Here is a 27,912-nt window from a genome sequence, read left to right on the forward strand (position 1 = left end):
GAGACTGAAAATGCTTGGCCACCAACCCTAAAGAGACAAAATGTAGGCATCACCACTTGTTAAGTTTGGCGGTGGAGACTGAAAATGCTTGGCCACCAACCCTAAAGAGACAAAATGTAGGCATCACCACTAGGTACGCTTTTTCAGAGCGCGAGGCGCGAGTCAAGTGACCCTGAATGTAGTGATGAAATTTACTTTGCAGATAATCAGCTCCTAGGTGATAGAGAGCTCTGTGTACTAGACACAGGGACTTACTCAATCCTTTTGGCCCCAGGGAGTCAGTGCAAGAAACTGAGCACAGGGTTAATGTGAGATCCAGAGAGAATGGACATAGTTACCCTGGCAACCAGATTTTCGAGAAGCTGCAGCTGATGTATGAGCCCAAGAGGTTGAGCCAGGAACAGAGCGTTGCAGTAGTCAATCCGGCTGACCACCATCGCTGCAACCACCCATGGGCACAGGTGGACAGGAAGAAAAAGGCAACACCTTGAGCAGCACCCACAGCAAAAAGTGGCATGCTTTGCATACTGCACTCACCCAAGTGGCCATAGAAAGTGAGGCAGAAAGATAGACTCCCAAGTTCTTGACCACTGTGACAAGGAAAAGTAGATCACCCAAAGTCGTGGGCCAGAAAGATGAGGACCACAGAGAGGTATACAGAGTAGAGCCCAACACCAGAATCTCCATTTTGTCCCCGTTGAGCTTCAGCCAATTGTGGCCCATCCATTCTCCCATGGCCCTCAGGCACTCACACAACGGCAAAGACACTTCAGTCCGATTGAGATCTAAATGCAACAGGATCTAAGTGTCATCAGTGTAGGAGTAGCACCAAAAGCCATGTGAGCGGATGAGCCCAATCAGTGGCTAGATATAGAAATTTGGCAAACCTTGGAAACAGACATCATACCTGAACAATATTACCAGGAATTTTTCTGTTGGACTTCACCCTTCCAGACCTCTAGACTGGGAACATTTAGGATACATCCCCTGACTAGAGCAGCACAACAAAAGGTTGTTTCTCTGGGATTTGTCCCCCAAGAGTGTGGTAGGACAGGCAGACGCACCCAGGTCCTACTACTCTGCTGCCAACACTAAAGCGCATTTTCGGTTATATTCTCTTTTTCAGCCTATCACTTTTTTACTCATTTCTTTTCTGCATACCCGTCGTTCCATGGACACCACCGCTTTGACTTGAATGCATCTTTTTCTGTGATGAAATAACAGATTAAGTTCAGGTGTGTGTCACACCACACCAATTTGCTCTATATGCTTTGAGACTTATATGTTTCTGTTGCTGTTTTTTCCTTGTTGATTCATCACTTGTTGATTGTTTTACATATATTAAAAATGCTTGTTACGTGATACTTGACTCCTTTTGGTATCTTATATAATGTGTCAAGAGGATTTATTTTCTTCAAATAATGTACTATAGCATTCATTGCTTAAAACATTGAGCTAATTAGGGGAGCCCTGGGAATCACATGACCCCCGTTTCAGCTCTAAACCCTGGGCACAGCGACACTTCCTTTTTCCATGATTTACAGATATAGAAATTAAAACAACACTGGGGCCAAGGCAGAGCCCCGAGGAACACCACAGGAATGTGAGTTGCCAGAAGAGCGAAAAGAAGGAAGAGAGAGAGAGAGAGAGATTGGCCCCTTTCAGTTTGTAAAGATGAAAAACAAGCTAGGACCGGCCCAGAGAGGCCCGCAGAAGCCATGCAGGACAATAGGATGAAGCGGTTGACAGTGTCGAATGTTGCATAAAATCTTAAACTATCAGATGTGTCTCACACACTATTCCCCAGGTATCTGCCATCCAGGTGGCCAGGACACGGCCATCAGTTTTTGGATCCAGCTCCTGGGAGTGGACCAGTGCGGGAGGATCACCTGGGTGAGGGGTCTTCGTAGAGTGGGACACCAGATGGTGAGATGTGGTATCCCCTTCAATGTAACACCTTTACCCCATCCTACCAGGTTGGATATTTAGGAACTCTACCCCACCTCCTTTTACAACACTCGTCTCGGGAGGATAGCACAGTGGCAACGTGCTCGCCTTGGAAACAAGACATCATGGAGCAACACAGGTTCGATCCCCAGGTCCGTGCCTAGAAACCTCTGGGTATTAAGCGCATTATAAATAACCTATCATGTCATCACGTCAACACGAACACTTTCACACGGACAGCTCACTATGAGAGAAAACAGACTAACACCCAAGCAGTATACGTGACGTGTCCCAACACAATGGTCAGACGAGGTCAGGCAAATACTGACCATCACACACACACCCGGCTTCTATTAAGCTTCCCCACATGGATAAAAGGCGGAGCACAACAGCACACTCTGAGGGAGGCAAAGCACACAAGGAAACAGCAGTTTTGAGACGGCAGCTGAACGAGAGAAGAAAGATGGCAAAAAAAAGGGGAATCGCAAGGAGGGAAGTTCCCTTGACCTTTTCGACAAGTACCCATTACATTACAGAAACCACAAGAATAGAAAGCGTAAAACCAGAAAACCAGGCTAAAGAATCCTGCATTGTGTGTCGGGAGATACCAGGGGCCACCCCGTGTCAATAATCAAGGCAGGGAGAAGCAGCAGCCGCTGTGGTACCATCATTGGCTCCAAGAGCAAAGCAGCGTCAGTGAAATCTACACACCCGGTGAGTTGGGGAGACCGATACAAGACCCGTATGTGTTGAAGCCAAGGTTGCAAGCAGCAACATTGCATGGCGAGCACTGGAACGAACATTGTTAAAACGTGTGTGATCAGAGATGCAAGTAACGTTAAAATGCTGATGAGTGATTGAACTCCAAAAGCAAGTTATAATACCTTTGACAGAGTGGTCCGGCACCACGTGGGTGCTCAAAGGCCTCTGTAAGGTATCCAGCTAAAAAGTGGCAAAAGTGAAAGGAGGAGAAAGGTTATATCAAGAAGAGAACAAGTAATTGTGAATCGAAGTGATCCTATGACAGGTCAAGCAAAATCCTGCGCACAGTCAAAAGTCTTCGATTTTGATGAAGTAGAGAAAGCTTGAAAAAGTAGATAAATTTGGTCCGAGCCCGGCAGAAGGAGATCAATTGAAGGTTTTGTGTTAAAGTGGGTCTGAGCCAGCAGAGGGGGACCCGGGGTGAACAGTAAATCGCCCAAGAAGTTGTATATGTGAAACACTAAGAAGAAAGGAACTTTGATGTTTGTCGTGTTGCATCAGGCCCTCTGAAGTAAGAGACTTTGAACGGCAAAGAGACTTTGGCACAGCAAGCCCTGATGTTGAGGTTTTTGAACTACATCCTTGTGCTAGAGAAGCCAGAGAATGTGCTAAGCTTGAATTTGCTGCCTTGTCCTGTGCCAAAAACGCGGGAAAGGGAAGCCAACGGCTTGAATATCCTGACTATTTCTTGAACACTTTATTTTTGCTAACATTTTTCCCACACTATTTGTATTTAGATGTTAGGATTGGCAATAGGTTTATTAGTATAGGCGCTTTTACTTTGACAGACTCGACTAGGACTGCATTATTATTTGATGGTCGTAGCTAACTGCCATATTTAGATTTAGGACTAGATAGCCATTTTTCAAACCCAATTGAAGTTCAATAAACACCCTTGAACTGTGATCACTTGCGTCTGTCTTACTGTTTGATGCCATGCCTTCCTTACAAAGAGCACCCACTCCACCCTGGTCAACCGGCATGGTAAGATCATCAACTACCGAGACCAGGACACTCTCTGTACCTCGTCCGGGTCGGAACACTGACTGAAAGAAGACACAAAACGACATTTGAAGAAATGAGGAAAGAAGGGGGAAACCAAGGATTCGAGAAGCTTCTTAAGAAATGGGAGGCGAGAAATAGGGCGATAATTGGCCAGAACAGAGACGTGCAATGAAGGCTTCTTAAGAATAGGGATAACAGTGGCTTGTTTCAGCTCTTTAGAAATAGCAGGCAGAATATCTTTAAAAACCTTAAGAGGCACAGGGTCTGAAGGGGATGTCGGTTGGAGTTGACTTGCTGCCATAAAGACAGATTCAGCCGAATAATCATGAAAGGGGGGCCACACCTGCGCACTGAGTGTCTCCAGGATCATTCAACTTTGCATTAAAAAAAGCTAGCCACATTCGTTTCTAGGACTCCCAGTAAATCTGTTAACTTTGTAATGAAAACCTTGGACAACAGAATGCAGCAGGATTGAGTGGCACGCATCCTAGGAGTAAAACAGTCGAGAAAAACGACAACTACAGAGAAGAGTTCCTTGGACTGATTAAGAGCAGACTCCACTTTGTGCATAAAGAATGCCTGTTTAGCAGTCTGAATAGCCAGCCACGTGGTATTCGAGAGTGAGCTGCCGAAAAGCTGGTCAATAGATATCAATTCATAAGGTGGATGATCAAGCTTAAAGTGTTGCACAGTATTTGAGATACAGTTCCCACTGGAACACATTTATTATCCCTTTGCTTACATACAGGCATTTTCAGGTCCGACCCCCTCCCCCTCCCATGTGTGATTGCCCCACATTTGTTGGAGAAACAAAACCAAAAACAGTATGCATACAATTGACAATACCTCCATTATTTAGCCATAATGAAATTGTGAATCATAACTAATCTCTCAAATAGGTATAGTTTTAGAGGTAAGTCCCAAGGTAAAATTCCTCGCTCATCCCCAAGAGACTGATCTAAATGATAAATCCAGTGTAGTTCCCTTTGCGCTCATTTTTTCTGTAAATCGCCTCCCCTTGGTAACGGGGGATACTTCCAAAACTACACATCTCATTTGGGCCGAGTGTCTTGCTTCTTTGTAATACCTAAAAGCTGGTGATTTAGCGTTAGCTGTTCTTACGTTGGACTTATGTTCAGTCCAGCGATCCTTTGCTCGCCTTGTGGTCTGTCCCACATAATATTTACCACATGATCATATGAGTGTATAGATGATATTTTGTGTATCACATGTTGCAGAATGATGTAAAGGGATGTTTTTGGCTGTATTAGGGTGCCGGATACTGGTCTCTCTTAATGTTACAACGCTGTTGGCAGTTTCGGCAGGGGAATGTCCCCAACTTGGGTTTGTTTAACACCCTCTTGGTTCGTTCTGCCTGTATCCCTGAAAAGATTTCCTCTCTTATATGCTCTTATAGGCAGCTCTGAGAATAGTCTATGAAGAAATGGGCCTATTTTGATAAAGTTCCAGTTCTTCTCGATAGTCCTGGCAATCTGGCGGCTCTGTGATGTGTATCTCAATGTATGCATCATTCTCATATTTTGCCTTTTCGGTTTATACCTCAAGAGCTCTTCTCTCTTATGATATGATACAATATATTATTTATAACACGCTTAATAACCAGAGGTTTCTAAGCGTGAACCCGGGATCGAACCTCTGGCGCTCTGTGTCGTCTTGCTTCCAAGGCGAGCACGCTGCCCCTGAGCTATCCTCCCCTCTGGTAATAGCTTCTCTAGGATCTCAGATGGGTAGCCTTTTTTCTTAAACCTCTCAGACATCTCATTATATTCATCCTGAAGTGTAGCTGTGTTTGAGACCATCCTCTTCAGCCTGAGGAATTCACTATAAGGGAGACCTTCCTTCAGATGTTTTGGATGAAAGCTCCCAAAGTGAAACGTGTTATTTACATTTCGGCTTACGCTAGATGATATTTGAAAGTTCATTGTCTATCAACGTAACCATAAATGGAAGTGTGGTTCTCCCATCTCAAGTGTAAACTTGATATGACCATGGCAATGGTTCAGGTACTCAAAAAATAGCAGCAGTTCAGCTTTGCTCCCTTTCCAAATTGCAAAGATGTCATCAATATATAGTTTCAAAAAAACGAACTTAGATAACCAGGGTTCTTTATTGAGAATATGTGTGGTCTCAAAGTAAAACATAAAAAGGAGATTGGCGCCACTAAAGACCCTATGGAGGTACATGAGATTTGTGAGAAATATTTGCCTTCATATCTGAAAAAGTTGTATAAAATGATATTGATAAGTTCTATTGATAGAACCGTATGTATACATACATCCTCATTTCTTAATAAAAAACACTACATGGCTTCAATTCCTTCTCCATGTGGTATAGAGGTGTGCAGGCTGTTAACGTCTAGTGAGAGCAATATCAAATCTGGGTCTGCGAGTTGTCATTCGAACAATAATCGCAAAAAAATTAGATGTCTTTTAGGTAAGTAGAAGCAAGTTGTACCAGTGGCTGTAGTGCTGTATCAAGGTAAACTGCAAAGGGATTAAATACACTGTTGCACCTAGAAACACTTGTGAACAGGCATGTTATAAATGCCATATCATATCACTGTCTGTGCCCGCTACAATGGGTCTGAATGGTTGACACGTGGGGTTTTTGTGCATCTTAGAAAGTATGTAAAATACCTGAATTATGGGATGTTTATTGATCAAATATTCTATCGTTTGTGGTGTAATCCACTATAGCTCCTCTGCTTTTGCGATGGTCGTCTCTATTAGGGTCATGATACCTTTAGTTGGATTGCGGTCCAACTCCAAATATGTCCTACTCTCTTGTAACAGTCCTAGGCAACTTTGGCTATAGAAAGTGGAGTCCATTATTACCAAAGCACTGCTCTTATCAGCAGGCTTCATAATAGAGGTATCCTTGACTATTCTTTAAGTAACCGTGTCTGGTGTTTGCGTAGATTGTTACGTGTGCGCGGATCCTTGGTGGTTCTCAATTTAAACATATCCATGATGGGATTATCGACTTGCGGATGGAATGTGCTTTAAGACTTAATTTTCTAAAAAGTCAAAACGAGATGGATTGTTCCGGTGCTTCAGGTAGTGAATCAAAGAACACCTACAACTCAATTTTTCTTATCAGTCTAAATAAGTTGATCTTTTCAAAACTAGAACTGTTTTCAACTGGAATATATAGGAGGGGCCTAAATCAATTCATTCAATGAAATATTCATTATTGACTCCACTACTTGTTCAAGCCCTTTGTTTTCCCTCTTCTTGTCTTCTGCTTTCTAAAAAAGGAACCACAGTTGTAACAGATCTTGTGGTAATGGTGATAGGTTGTGTGAAATGTGTCTCAACGCTAGGTACTGGCACAACTACTGTGATAGTTTGGATATTATCCCCTCACCAGTATTTTGAGTTGGTCTTTGTGGTCTTGTTGGTGCTGGTCTACTGGAGTTATAAAACTCTTGCCCGGTATACACGATATCCCTGGCATAATCAAGTGTGTCTCTATGAAATGTGAGGATTTTCCATTGGTTAATTTATTTCTTGTAGGTTTCTAACTTTGTTTACATCCGCCAATATTTTATTATGGTCTTCCGCCAATTGGAGTAGAAGAAGTTGTTCTTTGATTTCGTCTATCTCCTGGTGTATTGTCGTCAATAGTTTGGACAATTCCTCAATGGTAAGGAGGATAAGGTCCAGGGAACATCTATTAAGAATGTTTTCCCACCTTTTAACAAAAACTCTTGGTTCTCCTTACAAAGTGTTGGCCTAAGATAACCCCTGAGGCCCCTATATATCCTCTGTGCTTTATAATATTGAGCCAATGTTGTTGCGTGAAGATTTTGTGAAATCTCTCTTCTAATTAATCGTGCAAGTTTAAAAATGGGTCTGTCAGGATTTTATGTTGTGGTGGTGGTTGTCTCCATCAATGTCCGATATGAGTGAAAGAATGAGACTGGCTTCGTCTCCACTGAAAGCCAGTGTAGTAGCCGATTTGTTGTTAAAGAACTGATCTTCAAAAATGACATATTGTCTGTGAGAGTGCTGTGGTTCGTTCTAGGACAAACCCTAGGGGTACAGTACAATGCAAACAAAAGTAGTTGACAACACACTCCTATGTGAGGATATTCAACTAATTAACAAAAACTCTATGGATCCTTTGTTGAGCCCTGTAGCTGGTGGCAGCATTTGGATACTAATCTGAGTTTAATTCAAAACAGGCCTGGCTGCAGAGGCCAACAAGGGAGACCGGAAACCTCAACACCCTTTCATATGCACTGTGTCAACCTGATGCCCTCAGTATCGATGGACAGTGAAATGTCATGGCTGTGCCTGCATATTTACAGTAGTCAGCCCCGCAGGGAGACCCCATTTAGAAGGTATGAGTATGTGGTTTGACTGAGACAGAAAGTATGGTCTCACCGCAGCTTCAATGCAGACCTGCTGCTTTAATCAGGAACCACAGAGAGCCCCTATGAACCACAACAGACAGGAAGATGGGTGGAACTTAGCAGTACATGTTTTCACTCTTTTACCTTTTCTGTTGCAAAGCACTCTGGTTAGGACATCACACATACAAGAGATTGTTGGTGGCGACCCAGGATTGGTTCAGCCTACACCAATCACTGAGGTCCATTTGGCTTTAAAAAGAGGGCTGAGGCACTCTTTTGGCAGATCATCTAAAGACTTTGCAAGGATTAACAAGAACTCTGCATTGGACCCTGGCTGAAGGTACAGTCTGCTTTATATCTTCCACCAGTGAAGAAAGGCCAGGATTTCCAAGAGGGAAGCAAGATCCCTCCCCTAAACATCTCCCAGGGAACAGAGGGTGATACCGAGCCCAGAGGATATTCCAGCAGCTCCAGAACCGGTACCCAGCCAGCACACAGTGTGCCATGCTAGTCTCTGCAGCAGGCTTGCTAGGTGGGAAGTGCCACCAAGCCTCTGAATCAAACCAAGGGCAGCTGACTGCAACACTCTCCTCAGCTTTGGGCTGGCCACCTTAAGACCAGTGAAGAAGCTAGGAGGAGTGCATCAACAAGTATCTACCGACATCCGCCTTGAAAGACATTTTCGAGGCAGTCGAGCACATCGAGCTGCAACCACCGATTGTTGTTGCAACGGTGTCGCTAAAGATGTCCGAGACTCTTTGACCGGTCCTTCAGAACCACTGACCAGCACTGAGACCACAAGTCCTGACCCTGAGCCGCAGTGCATGCCAGTCTGCAGCTGCCCATCCAGCTCTGCTTGCTCAACGGTCTGCTGCCCGATACCTGCGCAGCTGTCTCCAGTCTTGAACTCTGTCACAGAAGCTGCAAAGCACACTGAAACAACCCCTGCCAAGCACCAAGAACCCCTACAGCACAAATTACATTGTGGTTCTGTCCCCCTGGTCCTTCTCCGAAGGCCCCTAGTGACATTTTACGACCCATTGCTCCCTTTGTGCTGAAACCAAGCATCCTTGAACTATTGCGATTATTTTCTATACCGACCACCCTCCTGTCAGTATCCAGAGTGCATTCCTTTTCCTTCTTGAAACGGTCTGTCTTCTGCATTCCTATACAGGGTGGGTTGTAATTCGTAGTGTGGTAGAACTATCTGTTGTGATAATAAAAAAGTAGATCTTTTTATACAACCTTGACTGGACAGTCCCTTTTCTCAATGGGTAATAATTGTAGGTTTGCTGTGTTGTAACTAAGCAGCGATCCACGACCTTGCAGAGATAAGCCTGCCGTTCTGTACACGTTACCAAAATTGGACAAGGAGGTTTATAATTTACTTGTGTTTGCATGCTGTTCAGAACCCTTTTGGTGTACTAGAGGTGTGGGGCTGATTGATGGGAGTTGATTTGTCACAGTTGTTGTGTCCTTAAAGCACCCCATTTTTTCCCTCATGTATGAATTCTTTAATCTTCATAGTGTGCCGACACGCTATACAGCGTCAAATTGTGAGGTGTGAGGCACAACAAAAAAGTCAGCTTCTTGTGGGGTAAATGTAATGTGGGGGAACTCCTTAGTAATGTATATAGATTAGTAAGTTACACTTCAGGTGCAGCTGGGAAAATCCCGAGGCCACTCGAGATCCAAAATGATAGAACACAAGACAAACACCGGACGTTGGCAGCCGGTAACCCTGTGCTGCACTCCAAAAGGAATACAATCCCAAAAATAATTTCCAACCAGGTGGGATTCACAATCTCCTAAGAGGAGGCAGTTAACCCAAATGGTTTATGCTGTAGACTTTTACTAAACAATAGGTTTCAATCATTGCTTCTCCAATATTCAGTTAATAAAGCATATCCATGCTTACATACTCCTGTCCGTCTGCTTACACACAGTCAAAAACCACCAGACTGAAAAAGGCAGGTTTGAACAGGTGAAAAAAGTATTTTTATATAACAAGATCAGTTTACAACACTCTGTTAAGGCACAGTGTGGAATACAAGTAAATATTCAAAAAAACATACATTGGTGCATTTGGAAAACAATATCACAACTGAGCTGATAATGTGCTCAAATTAACCACAAAATATAAAAAGAAATGAAATTGCTTCATGCAAGGTGTCAACCACACACTAATATGTGGCAACGTGAAAACATGTGTATTTTACACTTCTGAGCAATACAATTCGTTCTGCTCAAATAATCATCCTAAAACCACTCCTATAAAGGTCATGGGTGCCAACGCGTTGCGGATTATACTGAATCCATCTTCAGGGCAGGACGTGTTTAGATTTTATAATGTGTTCAGAATAGTTCCTCAATATATCTCCTAAAGAGATGACAGCACGCTAATTAGATCTGTGTGGTATACTAAAAATAGGTAAACACTGTGGTTTCAGTGGAAATGCACTAACCTTAAATTCAGGGCAATAGAAGACACTGGCTTCTACCTGCATAGTAGATCAAGTTAAACGTTGAGTAAGTATCAATCGTCATAAAAGGGACTTATAGTAGAGCCTCACACTCAAATAACGCATAAGCTAGCTTCACAACTCACCCGGTCAGAAGACAAACTCCTATCCCGGGTAGTGATGTGGTGTACATTGAGTAATCTGGACACAATTTTATTGTGTATACTGCACACAAATTCCTCCACACACAACATGGACGTTGTGGCTGTGATGGGTGGGTGCGCCGCGCCCATGACGGCCTTAGACACTACCTAACAACACATACCGGACAGGTAAGGAGATGATGGCCTCCCGACATCTCGATGTGGGTGCCGTGGTTGCAACGCGTGTGCGCCGCGCACCCATGGCAACCAGATACACAGCAACGATGAAGCATTAGGTTCGAGTCAGGCAATGATTAGACGTTATGCCTGAGCCGTGAGAGAAACATGACCTACAGGGGTATACGGCTAGATGCAGTACACATGCATTATTAATTAAGCTACAGATAGAATCGTAATAGACTGTCCAGTCCCACACAAGGATGGCGACCATTTACACCGGGCTGAGACGAGTAGCGCGTCTAGGTCATGGGCTGTTCAACTGCTGTGCCCAGTGTGAACTACAAGGTGGGTGATATTGAGGGGACACATGGGGTGCCCCCGCCCCTCCACATATCCTAAATGTACCGCATGAGTAGGATTTGGCATCTTTTGAATTAAGGCCAGTGATTACTTTGAACGCATGCAACCTGCACACGTTTCTTCCCCCAATCTTACCCACATGCTTGAATGGTCCATGTATGGGGAGTCTTGATTACACATCTCTATTATTTACAGAAATGGTACATGATCCCAAGGGTTGACTCATCTTCCCTTCATTTTTTATTTATTCCCAGCCGCTTACTTTGGGAGTCACCGCCCTACACCACACCACTACCCGGGGATAGGAGTTTGTCTTCTGACCGGGTGAGTTGTGAAGATAGCTTATGCATTATTTGAGTGTGAGGCTCGGCTATAAGTCCTTTTTATGACGATTGATACTTACTCAACGTCATCTACTATGCAGGTAGAAGCCAGTGTCTTCTATTGCCCTGAATTTAAAGGTTAATGCATTTCCACTGAAACCACAGAATTTACATTTTTTTAGTTTTCCACACAGATGTACTTAGTGGCACCCTTGATTCTGAATTCTTTGGCGATTTTGTACATACGGTCATGTGCGGTCACTATCTCCTAACATCGTTTAAAGCTACTGGCATTCAACGGTTTCAGGTTACTTTCTAGCGTTGCTTGAAAACAGCCTTCCGTCACAGAACCGGTAAAAGCATACACATGTAAGTTGTTTGGAATGTAGAATATCCAGAAGTGTGGGAACCCCTTTACTGAGAACGAACACGGCTCACATAAGCAGTTCCATGGGATATGCTGCCATCGGGTCATTCTACAACCACATTTTAGCTCGCTGTATTTTACAGAGGAGAAATACCGGTTTGCATATCAATCTGGTCAAACCCAGAAGGACACTCTAGCACCAAAATGCCAGACAAACCTCCCCTGAACAAGAGTACCACCAGCAACCCCTTTGAGTCTTGCTGGGACTCCCCAGTGAGAGGAAGCACAACCTCGCCAAAGGCACAGTGAGAATTGCCCAGCATGTTGGTGCTGTGCGGACCTTGCAGGTGGCACAAGACTGGTGCGCACATGGCTATTTCTCCTCTATGAAAGGCACAGTGAGCTAAAATGTGGCTGCAGACCCTGCTGAGCGGGGTACATCCCATAGATGCAGGTTATTTGAGCCATGTTCCTTCTCAGTAAAGGGGTTCCAAAATGGGCCGTAAAAGTTTGTCTCCCCGGAGCTCGGGCCCAGGGCGAGCTCAGGAAACTCCCAGGCATGTCCTCAAGCAGGGCTCTCGCAGACCGCCCTTGTGCAGAAACACCCCAAGCCTCACATACGGTTTAGCAGCTGCACACATTCGTGTCTATGTCTTGCAATTTGAGGTTGTTCTTGTTTTGTTAGGGTGAGTATAGGAACTAATGAAAAGTGCAGAGCCCAACTCCCATTACTCGCTCAAAAGGGTTTCTCGCCGATTCACTAACACACATGTTTCAAAGTTCAAATTGTGTGCATTCTTATGTTCCCATAATGCTCTTTGCTTGTATGCAAATAGCCAGGCTTGGGTTCTTTGATGAGACATTGTATTGAGCATAGATCTCAACTCACCCGCTTTTGGTGGGTGTCACCCGCCTTGCAAGCAGCTGGCTCACCCACCAAACCCCCCCTATACGCCCATTCACTTCGATGGGCTCTCGCCTGCCAAAAAAAAACATCGGGTGTTTTCAGTACATACACATTTTAACCAACACGGGTGGGCGCCCCCATGTATGGGCGTTGCGAAGGCCGGTCCTCCTCTACTGTGTGCGTGTTAAGGAAGAAGCGCCTCTCTCTGTTGCTTCGGTACTTCGAAGAGCACTGCCAGTCAAGGCGTAAAGCCACTGGAGGGGTGGTTGGTGATGCGGGAGTGGGGGGGGGGGGGTTCAGGTCAACAACACGTGACGCCTTAATGTGGATTCGGAGTTTAGAAGCTAAGGCGAGGCCGGTAGCCCTATGTTGGTCCCCATGGAGAGTTTTTAGAAGTGTGTGGCATTTCAGCGACCCTGAGAAGCGAACCCTTGGGAGTATAAACGACCAACCAGCCTCTCATGGGGGTTCATCTCCCTTTCACACGATCCAAGAAAGACATTATGTGCTTAAAAAAAACATGCCGTTATTTTGCATTTATGAGTAACTTAAAAACTCAGGGTTGGTATTACTTGCCCAAGATCACAAAGCGGCACTTCCTTGGGATCGCTCCACCTCCCACTGGGCATTGCTTTGCTCCCCGTGAGGTTATGGAGAAGGCTGCGTCCGGCTCACAGTACGCACTACACGGGTCACCCTGCCACCCCTGCCAGCCCCACGTGACATGCCAGTATTTCCGAGTGCACACTTGGACTCCTCTTTAGAGCCTAAAGGTTTTGCTCTCAGATTCTGGAGAACTGAGTGCGAATCCCGGTTTCAACAATTCACCAAAAACAGATTGATCCTGAGCAGATCACTATCGTTGGTGCCTCCACACTGTGGACACGTGCAATGCGATGCATAGGAAACCACTGTCACAGCCACTATCCCTCCCCTCCCCTCCCCTCTCCTTGCACCTGCACGCAACCCCCTTCTGTCATTCCCCCAGACCAAGGCCAGGCGACATCCCGGAGGGGGTCACAACGCGCCACCTCTTCCTCCCCACCGCAAGGTGCCGATAGCGTTACAGGCTCCCGCTTTAATACAGGCACCACTCTGCTGCTGCTCCGGGGCCTGTAGCGCACGGCCTGTTCCGCTGTTCACACTGAGCGCACACGTGCCGCTCCCCATCATCACGCATGAACGAAGGCGAGTGAATTATGTCAGGTTATTCATCGGAAAGACGCAGCGCAGAAAAAGGGGCACGTGGCGTAGAATGGGGATCACAGCTACGCCGAGGTAGCTCATCGAAGGACAAGTTATGGCCTTGATGCGCCCTGCGGATTTGGCAAAGCACAGGGGCTCCATTCTGGCTAAGAGCCCAGAGCAAAGGCATTCTCCGTTTAACAAAAAAAAACATTTCCAAGCCTAAATAAGCTTTTTTATGCTTTATTACGGCTAAGTAAGTTCCCGCGTAAATAGTTATTCATCATTCTAATCAGCACGGTGCATACATGTCCGGATACACGGATGGCCCTGCAAGGCTTGTGCATAGCTCCCAACTCACCCGCCTTGCAACCAGCCGACTCCTCCACCATTCCCCTTGTGCCCATTCACTTCCATGGCCTCTCACCCACCAAATAAAGCATCTGGTGTTTCACCCGCCCTGGAACACACTACTGACCCTATCTAACCAATATGTGACATTTTGGTTCTTAAAATGTATTGTCTTTTCCCATGTGTCCTTCACACGGCGTTGGCATGTACAGAGTGCGTCACGCGTTAGTTAGACAGGGCCAGTAGTATGGATTGCATTGACCAAGGTGCCTGGCCCTCCGCCCGTTTATAAAATCTCACTGTCACCTGCCCAGAACAAATGAGATTTGTTTTCTTGTTCTCTAGCATTCTTCTTTTTTTAAAAACTTTATTTATACATTTAATATTACACATTGACAACAAAATGTAATACAATAACACAATGTTCTCTGACATTCTGTTAACAAATATGCATAAATGTTATTGATGGTATTATTTTTCTATTAAGGGGCAATTTTAGATTTGGGCTATAGGTTTTGAGTGTGAATTTATGGTTTTTAGTTATATATGTTAATGTTAAGGGTAAAGGACATTTTTACTATCACCACCGTAGTGGTCCCTTGGCGCTCTGGCGGCTCTGAAAAGGGAGAGGGGGGTTTAGTTAGTGGGAGGAAGCAGGAAAAATGCAGAAGAGCAGTGATGCTCTGATTACTTACCGGTAATCTTCATTACTCCTAGTCCTACTCTTCCTCGTCACAGTACTTACTTCATGAGGCACCCGCCTCCGACACAGGACCTTCTTCTATTTCTTTAAATCCCTATAACTCCTCCCCCACATCCATGTCACTCAGTTTCATATTACCAAGCCGGAGCATGGGACCTTCCCCGCAGGGAGGGTGAGGAGGGTCGTCAGTACTGTGACGAGGAAGAGTAGGACTAGGAGTAATGAAGATTACAGGTAAGTAATCAGAGCATTACCTCCACGTCCACTCTTCCTCGTCCCAGTACTTACTTCATGAGGTATACCAAAGCATCAACAGGGAAAAGGTCCCAATGAGACAGAGCCAAAAACAGTGCAGCAAAACACACCCACAATAACTCTTAAATCACATCCCCACAGACAAAAACTCCAACCACGAAGGAACCAACCCCCGAGTGGGAGAAACTCAACCCATAGCGGTTGATGAAAATGCCTAGACCAGCCAAGGCGGCAGCCATACAAATCTCTTGCAGAGAAAAACCCTCCTTACATCGGGCCAGGAAGCCGCGAAACCCCTGGTAGACCGCCCCTGATTGTGCGCAGGCACAGGCAGGCCAGAAGCCACACAGGCCCTAGAGATCACAACCCGGAACCACCGGAAAATGGAAACCACAGATGCGTTATGCCCAGCCCCAGCCAGACCACAAGCAATCAGAAGACTATCAGATTGGTGGAAAAGGCAAACCAAGCCAAATACTCCAACGCGTCCCGCCGGACATCAATGTTAAGCCGAGCCACCTCCTCAGGCGTTCTTGGATCATGAAAGAAGTCAGGGAGAACCAGACCCTGAGAGGTGTGAAACCCGAGAGACAACTGAAGGGAGAAACTTCGGACCACACCCCGGCACCACCGAGTCTGGCAGCACCCTCAGGAAAGGAGCGTGACATAAGAGAGCCCCAATCTCCCCAAGCCTACGGGCAGAAGTGAGGGCAATAAGAAAAGCAGATTTCAGTGTAAGATGTTTGATATCAATCTCGGAAATGGGCTCAAAAGGAGGCCCATGAAGGAACCGTAATACAAGAGGGAGATCCCAAAAGGAAAGCCCTTTATCAGCACAAGGAAGGGAAGAAGAAAAACCCTGGATCAACTTCCCCAGCAACACCTCCCCATCCAAGTGACCGTCAGAGTCCCCCAAAAGGAATTTCATGGAGGCCCGCTGAGAGCAAAGCCTGGAAAAACTGCCAGGCCCCTGTCAAAACCCCTCCTGGAGGAACCGAAGGATAGCAGAGGCCAGAACGCAGGGGAGGGATCCCAGACTGCCCATACCAGTCTCGGAAATGGCCCCAATGTCTGCCTAACACCTTCAGAGTGGAGGGTCTAAGAGCATCCATTTGGACTCAACTACAGGATCTGAGAACCCCTGAGATATCAACCTAGACTGAGCAATAGCCACACCGCCCATTGCATCCGGTGGAATTCTAACCGCAGATCCCCTTGAAGGGGACACGGCCACCTCGGAACCAGCCAAGGTTCCTAGGAACGAAGCTCCAACAGAGAGGGGAGCCAACTCCGGCGGCACCAGAACAGAGCTAACAACAACACAGTCACCCTGGACACTCAGATGCGCCAAACCACCCGGGGCAGAAGGGGAATAGGCGGAAAGGTATAAAGGAAAACCCCCAAGGCCACTGTACAGAGAGGGCGTCCATCCCCCAATCCCCTCAACCTGAAACCGAGAGCAGAAGAGGGGAACTTCTGCTGAGGCCGGGGATGCAAACAGGTCTAGAACCAAGGACCCTAATCTGACACAGGTCACCGCAAAGACCTGGGCCAACAGGACCAGTTCTGCAGAGGAGTGAAAACCGGCGTCTGAGAAGATCCGCTTGAACATTGTCCACCCTTCTGATCCGTGAGGCCAGCAGATACACCAGATGAGATTCCTCCCAGGTGCCTATCAGCGCTGCCAGAGCATTCAAGGAACAGCCGGAACCACTTTTGCAGTTCACATATGCCAAGGCCGTCGTATTGTCCGATCGGACCAAAAACCGCCGACCGTCCAGCAACTCCTCGAAGTACACCAGAGCTTGCACAATGGCACAACTCTTGCCAATTGGATGATCACCGGCTCTCCCCAGATCTCACAACCCTTGAGCTGAGAGGACCCCCAATGTATACCCTTTCTGCTGGTGTTGGTAGTAGGAGAGGTCACAGGAGGAAGGACCATGCACACCTCAGCCTGTAGACCTGAAACCCCCCGCCACCATAGCAGGGACACTCGCAGCGCTGGTGACACTGAAAACAAAACTACGAAAGCCGAGATGTCGGGAGCCAGTGGGAGAGAGTATAAGACACCAGGAGACGTAACCGAAGACAGGCTCAAGGAACTGGAAAACATGCAAGACGCCACGTGCCCCGTAACTTCAGCAACAGGTGAGTCGAGACATACTGCCTTCTGAGAACCCAGCCCAGAACAGCCAGCAAGCGCCCCCCCTGCACAACATCCAGAGTACGCTCTCCCCAGACGTCCGGACAAGCAGTGCAGGGTCTTGAGACCCATAAGCAGGTGACACATCCTAGAAGGCATTGGGACCAGGAACACCCGCAAGTAACCCACAACAACCGTTCGGAGAGAACGGATCCCATGGCCAACTACTTGGACCGTGAGCTGGGTACCAAAGTCCTAACCATGCAAACCTGGACAGGAGGAGACAGGAACGGCAACTGATACCCCCTCCAGACGGATCCCATTACCCAGGAAGCCGAACCCCACCGGTCCCATACACCTCCGAGAAGATAGAGACGAGGAGCCAGGGAAAACCGCCAGTCACTGCACTTGCACCAGAGGGAAATCACAGGACGTTGAAACAGGCCTGCGCCACAATATAACAGCATGCTTGTCAGCCCACAAAAAGATTTGACCTATCAAAAGGAAGATACTGGACAGCCCAGAAGTCCAGCAGACTATGGCCCCCTCAGCCGACAGAGGAGCCACCAGGCTGGCGTCAAAAGGGCAGAGTACTGTCACAAAGCGGGGCAAAGCAATCCATCCCGGATAGCCGACATCAAAGGCAACCCCCTACCTGAGGTATGCCTATACTGGAAAACCCACTGAAGTGACATCCCCTCCACCGGCACCAGGGGCTCTGAGAACCCCTCTAAGCACAGACATGTGCCACCATGTGCCCTATCACTTCCCACAAGTCTGGGGGGAGGCGTGAAAGCAACACGTCAGCACCGGAGGACCTAGGGCCTAAAAGAAGAGACACTGGGAACCCCCTGCATGGCCGTTACTTCCATGATCATTTTCCATAATCCCATGCCGGACAAGGGAAAAGCAAATCAACTCCTTTGACTTTCCCTTGCGCAGTTTAGAGGAAGAGGACAGGACAAGGAGTCTGCGTCCATAGCTAGCACAGACCCAAACACACCACATGACTGAGAGGTGGCTTGAGCCCTGTATCCAGTAGCTGGTAGCCCCATGCTCTAAATCGTTCCAATGCATCGGTCTAGGAAGGATGAAGGACCGAGTCAGCACCACTGAGACTCGAACCCGAAGTGTAGACTATGCCAGGCCGGTACCCTTCCGGCCGCTTGCAGATGGTTCCAAAATCTGCGCCGTATTCACAGGCAGCACGCAAGGAATGCAGCCAACATCCGGTGCATACTGGGCTGTGTGTGTCTGAGGAGCTGGTGGTATGTGACATGTCTGTGACAGAACAGAGCCCCGCACTTTCAAATACTCTGTCACAGTCACCCCACGACAAGAAGCAGAGAGTCCTCACAGCAAAAAAGGAAGGCTAGCCCATACTGCCAAGTGCTTGCCATCATTTCCAATAAAGATGTGTACACAGAGCACGAGGTAACGGCCTTTCAAAGGAGTCAAGATGGCCATACCAGCAAGAGAGGGGAAAACATCAAGCACAGTCCTCCCCTCTCCTTACCTTCCCCCAGAGAATGCAGCTGACATCCGGTGCATCCTGGGCCGTGTGTCTCTGAGGAGCGGGTGGTATGTGGCATGCCTGCGACAGAACAGAGCCCCCGCACTTTCAAATACTCTGTCACAGTCACCCCACGACAAGAAGCAGAGAGGCCTCACAACAAAAGGGAAGGCTTAGCCCATACTGCCAAGTGCTTGCCATCATTTCCAATAAAGATGTGCACACAAAGCACGAGGAAAACGGCATGTTGAAGGAGTCAAGATGGCCACACCAGCAGGAGAGGGGAAAAATATCAAGCACAGTCCTCCCCTCTCCTTACCTTCCCCCAGATAATGCAGCTAACATCCGGTGCATCCTGTGCTGTGTGTGTCTGAGGAGCGGGTGGTATGTGACATGCCTGCGACAGAACAGAGCCCCCGCACTCCCAAAGACTCTCTGCCACTGTCACCCCACGACAAGAAGCAGAGAGGCCTCACAACAAAGGGAAGGCTAGCCCATACTGCCAAGTGCTTGCCATCATTTCCAATAAAGATGTGCACACAAAGCACGAGGAAAACGGCATGTTGAAGGAGTCAAGATGGCCAAAACAGGAGGAGAGGGGAAAAACATCAAGCCCAGTCCTCCCCTCTCCTTACCTTCCCCCGGGCCGTGCAGGACCCGGGACACAATGCTCACGCTGCGGTCCGGAGCCCAGCAAAGAACTGAGCGAGGCAATCCAGCTCAACTGTGACCCCAAGCCCCGCAGGGGGCCCAGGAGCAGTGCCGCACCTGAGGGAGCCGAGGGCCCCACCACACAGCCCCCCCCAGGGGGCCAGCAATCGGTGCTCCCCAGTGCCCCGCACCGGGAAGAAAAAGTCCAACCTGCCGGAGGCAGGAAAAATTTAAACTGAGTGACATGGATGTGGGGGAGGAGTTATAGGGATTTAAAGAAATAGAAGAAGGTCCTGTGTCGGAGGCGGGTGCCTCATGAAGTAAGTACTGGGACGAGGAAGAGTGGACGTGGAGGTAATGTGCTGTTGGCGGCCTATTGGTTATGTTGTAGGACCCATGGGCCAATTGAATAAATTCGTTTTTTTAAATATTCATTTGATGTTTATCCATTGTGGCCAGGCCTTACTGTGATGCTTATCGATTGTGGCCAGGCCTTACTGAGGACCAGGCCCTATTGAATCATCCATTTAAGGGATTGGAGGAAGTAAAAATGTATCTTTTTTAATAACTAGGTACAAAAGGAACTATTATTACAAAAACCATTTCGTTTTCCAGGTAAAACATTTTTACTCGCTTATAAAAAAAACTCCGATTGGGAATTGGACTTACATTTTTACTCCCTAAAAAAATCAATTTACTCCCAACTATTAAAAACAGGACATAAAATACTCCTGCTTCAAATCCTATCCGAAGCACTGCAAGCAGTACACACTCCGACACTCATGAGTGAAGGGGCTCTCCCTAGTCGCCCAACGGCCAGAGCACGCGCGCCCAAAGCAGGCATCACGTAGTTTACACAGAGATACTCAAACACTGCTTTGTTAAAGAGCCCTTGATTACATGTCTCTGGGTTTGCACAGAGACGTTCATAGAAAACAAATATAAGCATTGCGATGGCAAGTTTAGAGTGGTTTGTGGTCCCATGAAGAAGGAAGGCATGGGCTAGCATGCCCCCTTTTGAAAGTAGTAAAGCCTTCTGCAATGGCACCGACTGGCTGAAAAACGTTGGTTTGGAGCAGGGGTCTGCAACCTGTGGCTCTACAGGTGTTCTGCCCTACAAATCCCATGACCCCCTAACACCGACTGCTAGCTAGAGCCGATGAGAGTTGTAGTCCACTACATCTGGAGAGCCAAAGATGGCAGAACCCTGCAGATGGTTGCCCAGGGCAACGGCAGCGGTTGTGTAGTCATAGATAACCTTCCAGCCATCGCTGTTCAGTGTTGCAATTGTGTATTTTAGACACATAGTCAAAACACTGTCTAACAAACCTTCCCTTGAATTAAGGTCTTTCTGTTTGCACGAGCACAACAGCCCTCAAATAACACGATCACGACAGCCCTCAAATAACACTTTGCACGTGCACACATGACAGAATTGCCTGCGGTGTCCTTTGCAACCCTCCTAATAGGCTGTTGGCCTGAACGGTTTATTCACAAATATTGTAAATTACATTTCTCCCACAACAGCGCGTTGTCCCCAACATCCACTCCACTCCATGGCCCTCTTCCTGCTCCTACCTGCAAGGCAAAAAACCTCGGGGTCATCTTCGACTCCACACTGTCCTTCTCACATTTCTGACGTTTCTAAGCAGTCCAACTACCAGCTGCACCTCCTCAGAGGTATTCTTCCCTTCCTCTCCTTCCCCCAGAAGCTCACTGTCTCCCGAGCCCTGGTTCTCTCGAAGCTGGACTACTGTAACAGCCTCTATCTAAATCTGCCTGCTTCTACTCTCCGCCCTCTGCAACTCATCCAGAACAGGACTGCGAGACTTGTGCTTGGCCTCAAGCCCAGGGACCGCATCTCTCCAGGACTGAAATCGCTACACTGGCTCCCTGTGGCTGCGAGGATTAAGTTCAAAACCCTCTGCATTGTCCACAAGGTCTTCTGGGGCCTGGGGCCAATTACCTTCAACTCTCCCTTCCTAAATATCTTCCTTCTCGAGCACTTCGCTCTTCCGCCTCCAACTCCCACAGGGTCAGCCGCTTCTCCAAGCAACGAGTTGGGGGGAGATCTCTCTCCGCAGCAGGGGCCTCCCTCTGGAACAGCCTTCCTGCCTCCCTGAAACTTGAGGAGAACCATCTCTGGTTCCAGAAGCACCTCAAAACCTTCCTCTTTGCTTCTGCTTTCTCTCTCCCTCTCCCCTGCTAAATCACTGAAACTGTACTGAATCAGCAACTGGGCCACTCACCAATCTCGGTCCTTGGCCCAGCCACTCTCCCCTGCACTGCCTTCCTGGCAAAACCTGCACTGCAGGACTGTCTCTGTATCCCTACAGCCCCCCTTCCCAGCACTTGTCTGCACCCATCTTGCACTTGCCACCAGTTGGCCCTTATTATTTTTTTTGTTCATTACTAACCCTGTACTGCACTTTCCCCTCTCCCTTTCCCCCTTGCCTTTTCCCGTCCCCCCCTACTCATGCACTTGCGCGATCTGAATGACACCTGGCCTAGTAGGATCATTGTCTGTCTCCCCTTGTTCCCCCCGCCCTGCCTCGTCGCGCCTTGAAACACTTGTGTATAGGCGCGTTACAAATGCCATATCATACACATGCCATATCATACACATGCCATATCATATTCGGTAACCACAGCGACACTATCCAAGCACACCCCAAATAGTAACTACTCCCTAGCAGTATACTCAGTTGTAGCCATGGGGACAGGGGCTTTCTCCATGGAGGGCTCCACTGGGGCAGAGATAGGGGAGACCCTATGCCAGTTCAAAGCAAAGCACCTCAACACAAGCACCTGCTGCCAACTCCACCAAAAGATCAAGCAGTGAATGAATTAAAGTACTCTTACACAATGCAAGCATCTGAGTCAGAAAGGACTGCTAGATCATATTAGCCAACAAAATGGCACTCCTTTGGCCAGTCCGTGAAGGATAAAAGCCTGAGTCACCCTATCGGGACTCGAGCCTTCAGGCCAATCTTGACACATCCACCCGCAGACCCCATTAGTCACTGTTTAGCGTGAACCAGACACATGTACACATTATTCACCTGACCCCACTTAATTAAAGCGGGAAACCTCATTTCAGCCATGGGTTCTATGTGAAAGTGTCCCAGTAGAAAAAGTAGCCAGGTAGCTGACTTTTTCCCCCTGCACCCCTAAAATCCCTCACCCACATATTCTAGGACGTTTAACATTTTCTATTCTAACTCCAGTCCTAGACTATTTAGGGAAAGTGCCTGATTTTGCTGGGAATGGAACTTTGGGGAAATGTCGCCCTCTGGCAAACTTATCACTGGAAACGCAACCACAGAGTTAATAAACCAAGAATCACTCACCCCTTTAAGTGCGCAAACTGAGCCTACGCACCGCGCCGCTTCCTTCCTTGGTATCATAGCGTACCACTGGCTCTAAGCTCGCCACGGTCTTCAGACCCTTGCATTAGAAAACACAAAGGTTGTGACAATCCCACTGTTAAATAGTATCATGCACTTGCGCGATCTGAATGACACAAGGCCTAATAAGATCAGTATTTTGTCCTCCCTTTGTTCCCCTCCCTTGCCTCGTCGCAACTAGAAACACTTGTGTACAGGCGTGTTATAAATGCCACATCATATCATGCAAACAATTTACAATATTAATTTCCGTTGCATTGGGCCACTAATCCCCATTTCGCCAAAGCTGCTATATTCTTGCGGGGTCCTGGGTATTGAGAATAACCCACAAAATGTCAAGGGTCAGCTGCGTGGCGATCTATCCATGAAACCCTGTGAGGCCTACTCTAAAAGTTCAAAATCTGATGCCTGCGACCAAAAGCATTGGAAAGAAGATCAACCACTAAACCATCATTCCAGTAAGAATACTGTCCTTTAACTTTTCCTGTCTAATTGTGGACAGAGTAGCAGACGCATCCATGTTCTAAACAAAAACACAACAAGCGAGTTTATAGAAGACAATTGCTTATTGAAAATCAGAACAGGGGTGGTGGGTAACACCTGCACCCCTTTCCTGCACAGGAGACCTAGGAGCTTCATAAACTGCAAGCATCACTATGAATTGCAGGAGACAGGGTGTGTCCCCAAGGATGGCAGCAGCCTATAACCGACCCTAGAATTGTTAAGATACCATGGACATCCCCAGCAATCAGACAAGTCTGGTCCGCTGGACATTCTAGGAGACTGGACAACGTTAGGAACTACCAGAGAGCAGGGCCTTCCCCGTGGCGGCCAGCTGGTGGGGTCACTGGCAATCTTAGAGAAATGAGAGGGCCTCAAAATTGTCGGAGGCTAAGAGCGGTAGTGGGGAACTACTGGATAATGTGGATTCCAGCACAAATTGTGAGAATCGGGCACCACAGATGGAAGACGGGAGAGTATCATGCAGCCACTGGTAACTGAGGTAGGAAGCTGGCACTGCCCAAGGACCACGTCATGGAGTGAAGGCCCACTTGCGGAGCAGATCAGCTTGGCACCCTGCAATTCTTTTTGCAGCCCTTCAACGAGGAGCGACTGCACCACAAACAGAACTACATTATTGAAGCAAGTAATGGTTTACTGGCACCGGTTTTGCGTGTCACTCAGATCAACCTCCATTATTTCTCCCAATGCAATTGCTTCCCGGCAACGCACGCATTCAAGAGAAAACGTTGTGCATCAATGAATGTTTATACAGGCTGAGTAATTAATGCTTTGGGCTGTGTGAGGTGTGGGTGATGTGTTGGCACTATGCGCGCTTCAAGCTTCTTTCGACAGTTTTCCTATGGAAAATCATGCCACCAATTTGATCCGCCAAAGAGACCAAATGCAGCCAATATAGAAACTTAGAAATACGATACCTTTAACTGAAAGCAAGAGAACAATTTAAAAGGATGAAGAGCAGCGTCATCAACATGGAGTTTAAATAGGAGTGGGTACTCCAGCACACCGCCATACTTTCCACTGAGACGAACATCTTCAGCGATCACGCGATCGACGAAACCTAGTGCTGGGCAAGCTTGCGTCAACAGGCCCTCAACACACACTTGCAGGTATATCAAAGCGATATTAGATGTGAAAGACCAAGTCGCGCACAGGTCAACGTGATGCGCAACAGTCAACTTGAGATTCTACCAGGCAAATGTGCGACAAAGTATAGAGCTTAGTTAAGCCTAGAAAGAAGGACAATGTGCTTCATGCAAGCCAAGGCCCCACTCAAATAAAGTAAGGAAATTGGATTGGCAAAGGGCAAGAACAACCCAGGTACAGGAAACCAACATATAGGAGACAAGAGAAGCAGCCGTCCCCCTCTCAAACAAACAAGAGCCAGACATGGCAGTGAGCATTGGACAGTCACAAAGAACAAGCATCAGAGGACATTAAGCAAAGAATGACATATTTCTTTTCAAGTAGTCATCCAACTATAGGACAGTCAGTGTTGGCATGTTGTAAATGTGAGCATTGAAAAAGTGATTACAATATCAAAGTCAGTCTTGCATCCCAAGAGTGGTTTCCATAGCAGAGTCACCTCATACAAAAGTAAGCTAACAGTGTGACAGCGTGATTTTGGGATACTGTACAAGCATAGAAAAGACTATGCGTTGAACACAACCTTTGGTAAAGATTCAGATGAAGACACCCCACCTAGAGGGCTCACGACTAGGAGAAGTAGGGATCGTGCTCGTACCTGTGTCGGTGCTCATCGTGGCCCTGGCCGTGGATCAGGAAACTCCCAGAGCTCTTGTCCCCTTTATTGGCGTCGATATGGGGAATCAGCACATCCTCCAAACCCAGGTCAAAGCGTTTCTGTTTGGAGGAGTCTGGGAGGAAAAAGAAGGCCCCAAAGCACAGTGTGATGAAGGCACTGAGGATGAGGAGCAGGATAAACTTTTCAGAGAGTCTCAGGGTCGCCCGGTGATGTGGGAAGGAGGCTGCGCCAATGCTCAGGGTGGGTATTCTGCGCCCAGACAGAGGCAACAAGGCAGGGGTGGCCATGCTATTCAAAATGGAAAGACAACAGTTACAAAGTTCCGTCACGCAACTGTGACAAAACCATACCTTGACACATTGGGTGTTGAAAGAAAATAAACAACCAATCCCTTACGATTTGTACAGTCGTTTGTGCTTATATTTTTTTTAAAAACAGCATTCCAAGATCAAGATACGAAGCAGCAACCATCTGATACGTTTTATTCTGCAGCGCTGGGGCCAAGATAGCAAGCAGGAATGATGTTCTCGAGCTTCCCACAGAGTAGATTACTTTCCGTATTCCAGAAGCCTGATGCCCGGGGATGAGCCAGGTCTCCCGATGAATAATGCACCGCTTCTTTTTAATTCTGGAGGAACCAGAAACCGCAGCTCACTTCGGGATCCTCCTTACTTACTTATCCACAATTACACCAGCGCCTTTGGGATATCTCTATTGATTTCATCGTTCAATAAAGCGTGGCACAAAGCATTAAAAGAGAATTTGTATCATTCCAAAGACAGTATTTAAAAGATTTCTTTGTACAATCTTGTGCTGAATAAAATAACGAGGGGCAGTGCACACCCCACCTCGAAAGTAGATGTGTGGAATCTTAAAGATACTTTTTTAGGTCTTTTATTGTGCCAAGGGAGAGGTGCCTTGTAAAAGATGCTGGACTGTTATAGTAGAGGTGCATCCCAACAGCTACGTACTTTGTTTAAGCTTCTTCAAACACGGCCAACCCCTGTAACCTCTCTGCTCCAGGGGATTTTCCAGTGAGGCTCAATCTGTGGACATATATTCCGTGGTCCAGGTACATTACTGAACCTCAATTTCTTGGCGAAGATCCAAGCAATAAATGCTTTGGTATGGAATGTTCCATGTTCGGGGTCTTTTGCCCTTGTTGTTTGGGTTGATTCCTGAAAGATGTGGCAACAGGAATAGGAGACGGGCTCTTCAGTGGGTGGCAATGGGCTTTTTCCACCTGGCAGCGGTCCAGATGTGTCGCCGGAGAAGGATGGAGTTGGCTGGATAGTGGTGACGCTGGCACACGAGGCCGCTGTGTCTTTGTCCAGGCAATGGGTGCCCGGGCAGCCTGCAGTGGGTGCAAACACCAGCTGGGATGGGTAGGAGTGCCCGGAATTGAGGTGCTTTGGGTCGGGGTTCTGCTGGCAGAAGAAGAAGATGTGCCCAGTAGAGATGATATCCTTAGGTTCAGGGAGTGCTGGGTTGCAGGGGGTGCTAGCAATGCTCCGGTGGAGGGTGAACAATGGTTGCAGGGAATGCTGAGGTGCAAGGGGTGTCAGAGGGTGCTCCTGTGCAGGGAATGCTGAGGTGCAAGGGGTGTCAGAGGGTGCTCCTGTGCAGGGAATGCTGGGGTGCAGGGGATGTCAGAGGGTGCTTCTGTGCAGGGAATGCTGGGGTGCAGGGGATGTCAGAGGGTGCTCCTGTGCAGGGAATGCTGGGGTGCAGGGGATGTCAGAGGGTGCTTCTGTGCAGGGAATGCTGGGGTGCAAGGGATGTCAGAGGGAGATCCAGTGCAGGGAATGCTGGGGTGCAAGGGATGTCAGAGGGGGCTGCTGTGCAGGGAATGCTGCAGGAGGATTCTGTGGGAAGGATGCTGGGAGGCTGCCATGCATAGGATGCTCCCGTGGCACTGGACAGTGTGTGCTGCTCCTGAGTCACGCACTGCTGGAGGCTGCTGACGGTGGCTTTGCCCATGCAGGGGATGAAGATGCTGTGCTGCTGCTGGCAAGGCAGCCCGGGCAGCTGGAGGACGGCTCCCCGCTCCGAGAAGCGGTGGGGGCCACTGTCCACTCGCCCCTGGAGCGCACAGAGCAGGGAGGAAGGCTCTCCGCTCCCCGGGCCTCGCAGTCACCGCCCCCTGTCCCTGCCCTGGCCTCCCCCGGCTGCCGCGCTGTCAGAGGGGCGCAGAGTCACTGGGAGCCGCCGAGCGCCGCTATTCCGACTCCCCCAACACACAGCAGCTGAAACTGCACACTGCGCACGCCGAACTGCGCATGGGCGGAGGCACGTCACGCGGGAGGCCATGCCAGGCCCAGGCATGTGTCAAGGCTTGACAGTAGGGAGGAGCCAAGCGCGCCCCCGCAGTGCTAACGGTTAACCGCTGCGTGAACATAAGAGCCTGACACTAACATGGCCGCCGCCCAAGACCCCTTCCACTAGCACATCTCCTATCAGCGCCGAAGCATAAAAGGAGAGAAAAAAAGACTGCTTGATCTCCTTCCTTTGATTCTTCTATTGACTAGATTGATCATTGACCCTATTCCAAGATGGCCGCCGGCTGGCAGATTTACAACC

General features: G+C 47.9%; 1 protein-coding gene across 1 annotated transcript in view; it reads right to left on the reverse strand.

The window, feature by feature from the left end:
- MAN1A2 (mannosidase alpha class 1A member 2) overlaps positions 1 to 27,625 on the reverse strand; it is a 1,471,929-nt gene extending 1,444,304 nt beyond the window's left edge. Inside the window, exon 1 of the mRNA XM_069635768.1 lies at positions 25,312 to 27,625. Coding sequence (XP_069491869.1) covers positions 25,312 to 25,619 — 308 coding nt within the window. The 5' untranslated portion in view covers positions 25,620 to 27,625. The remainder of the gene's footprint in view (positions 1 to 25,311) is intronic.
- Between the last annotated feature and the right edge of the window lie 287 nt (positions 27,626 to 27,912).

This window comes from Ambystoma mexicanum, chromosome 7p (assembly GCF_040938575.1).
Source record: "Ambystoma mexicanum isolate Mex_15411 chromosome 7p, UKY_AmexF1_1, whole genome shotgun sequence".
NCBI lineage: Eukaryota > Metazoa > Chordata > Amphibia > Caudata > Ambystomatidae > Ambystoma > Ambystoma mexicanum.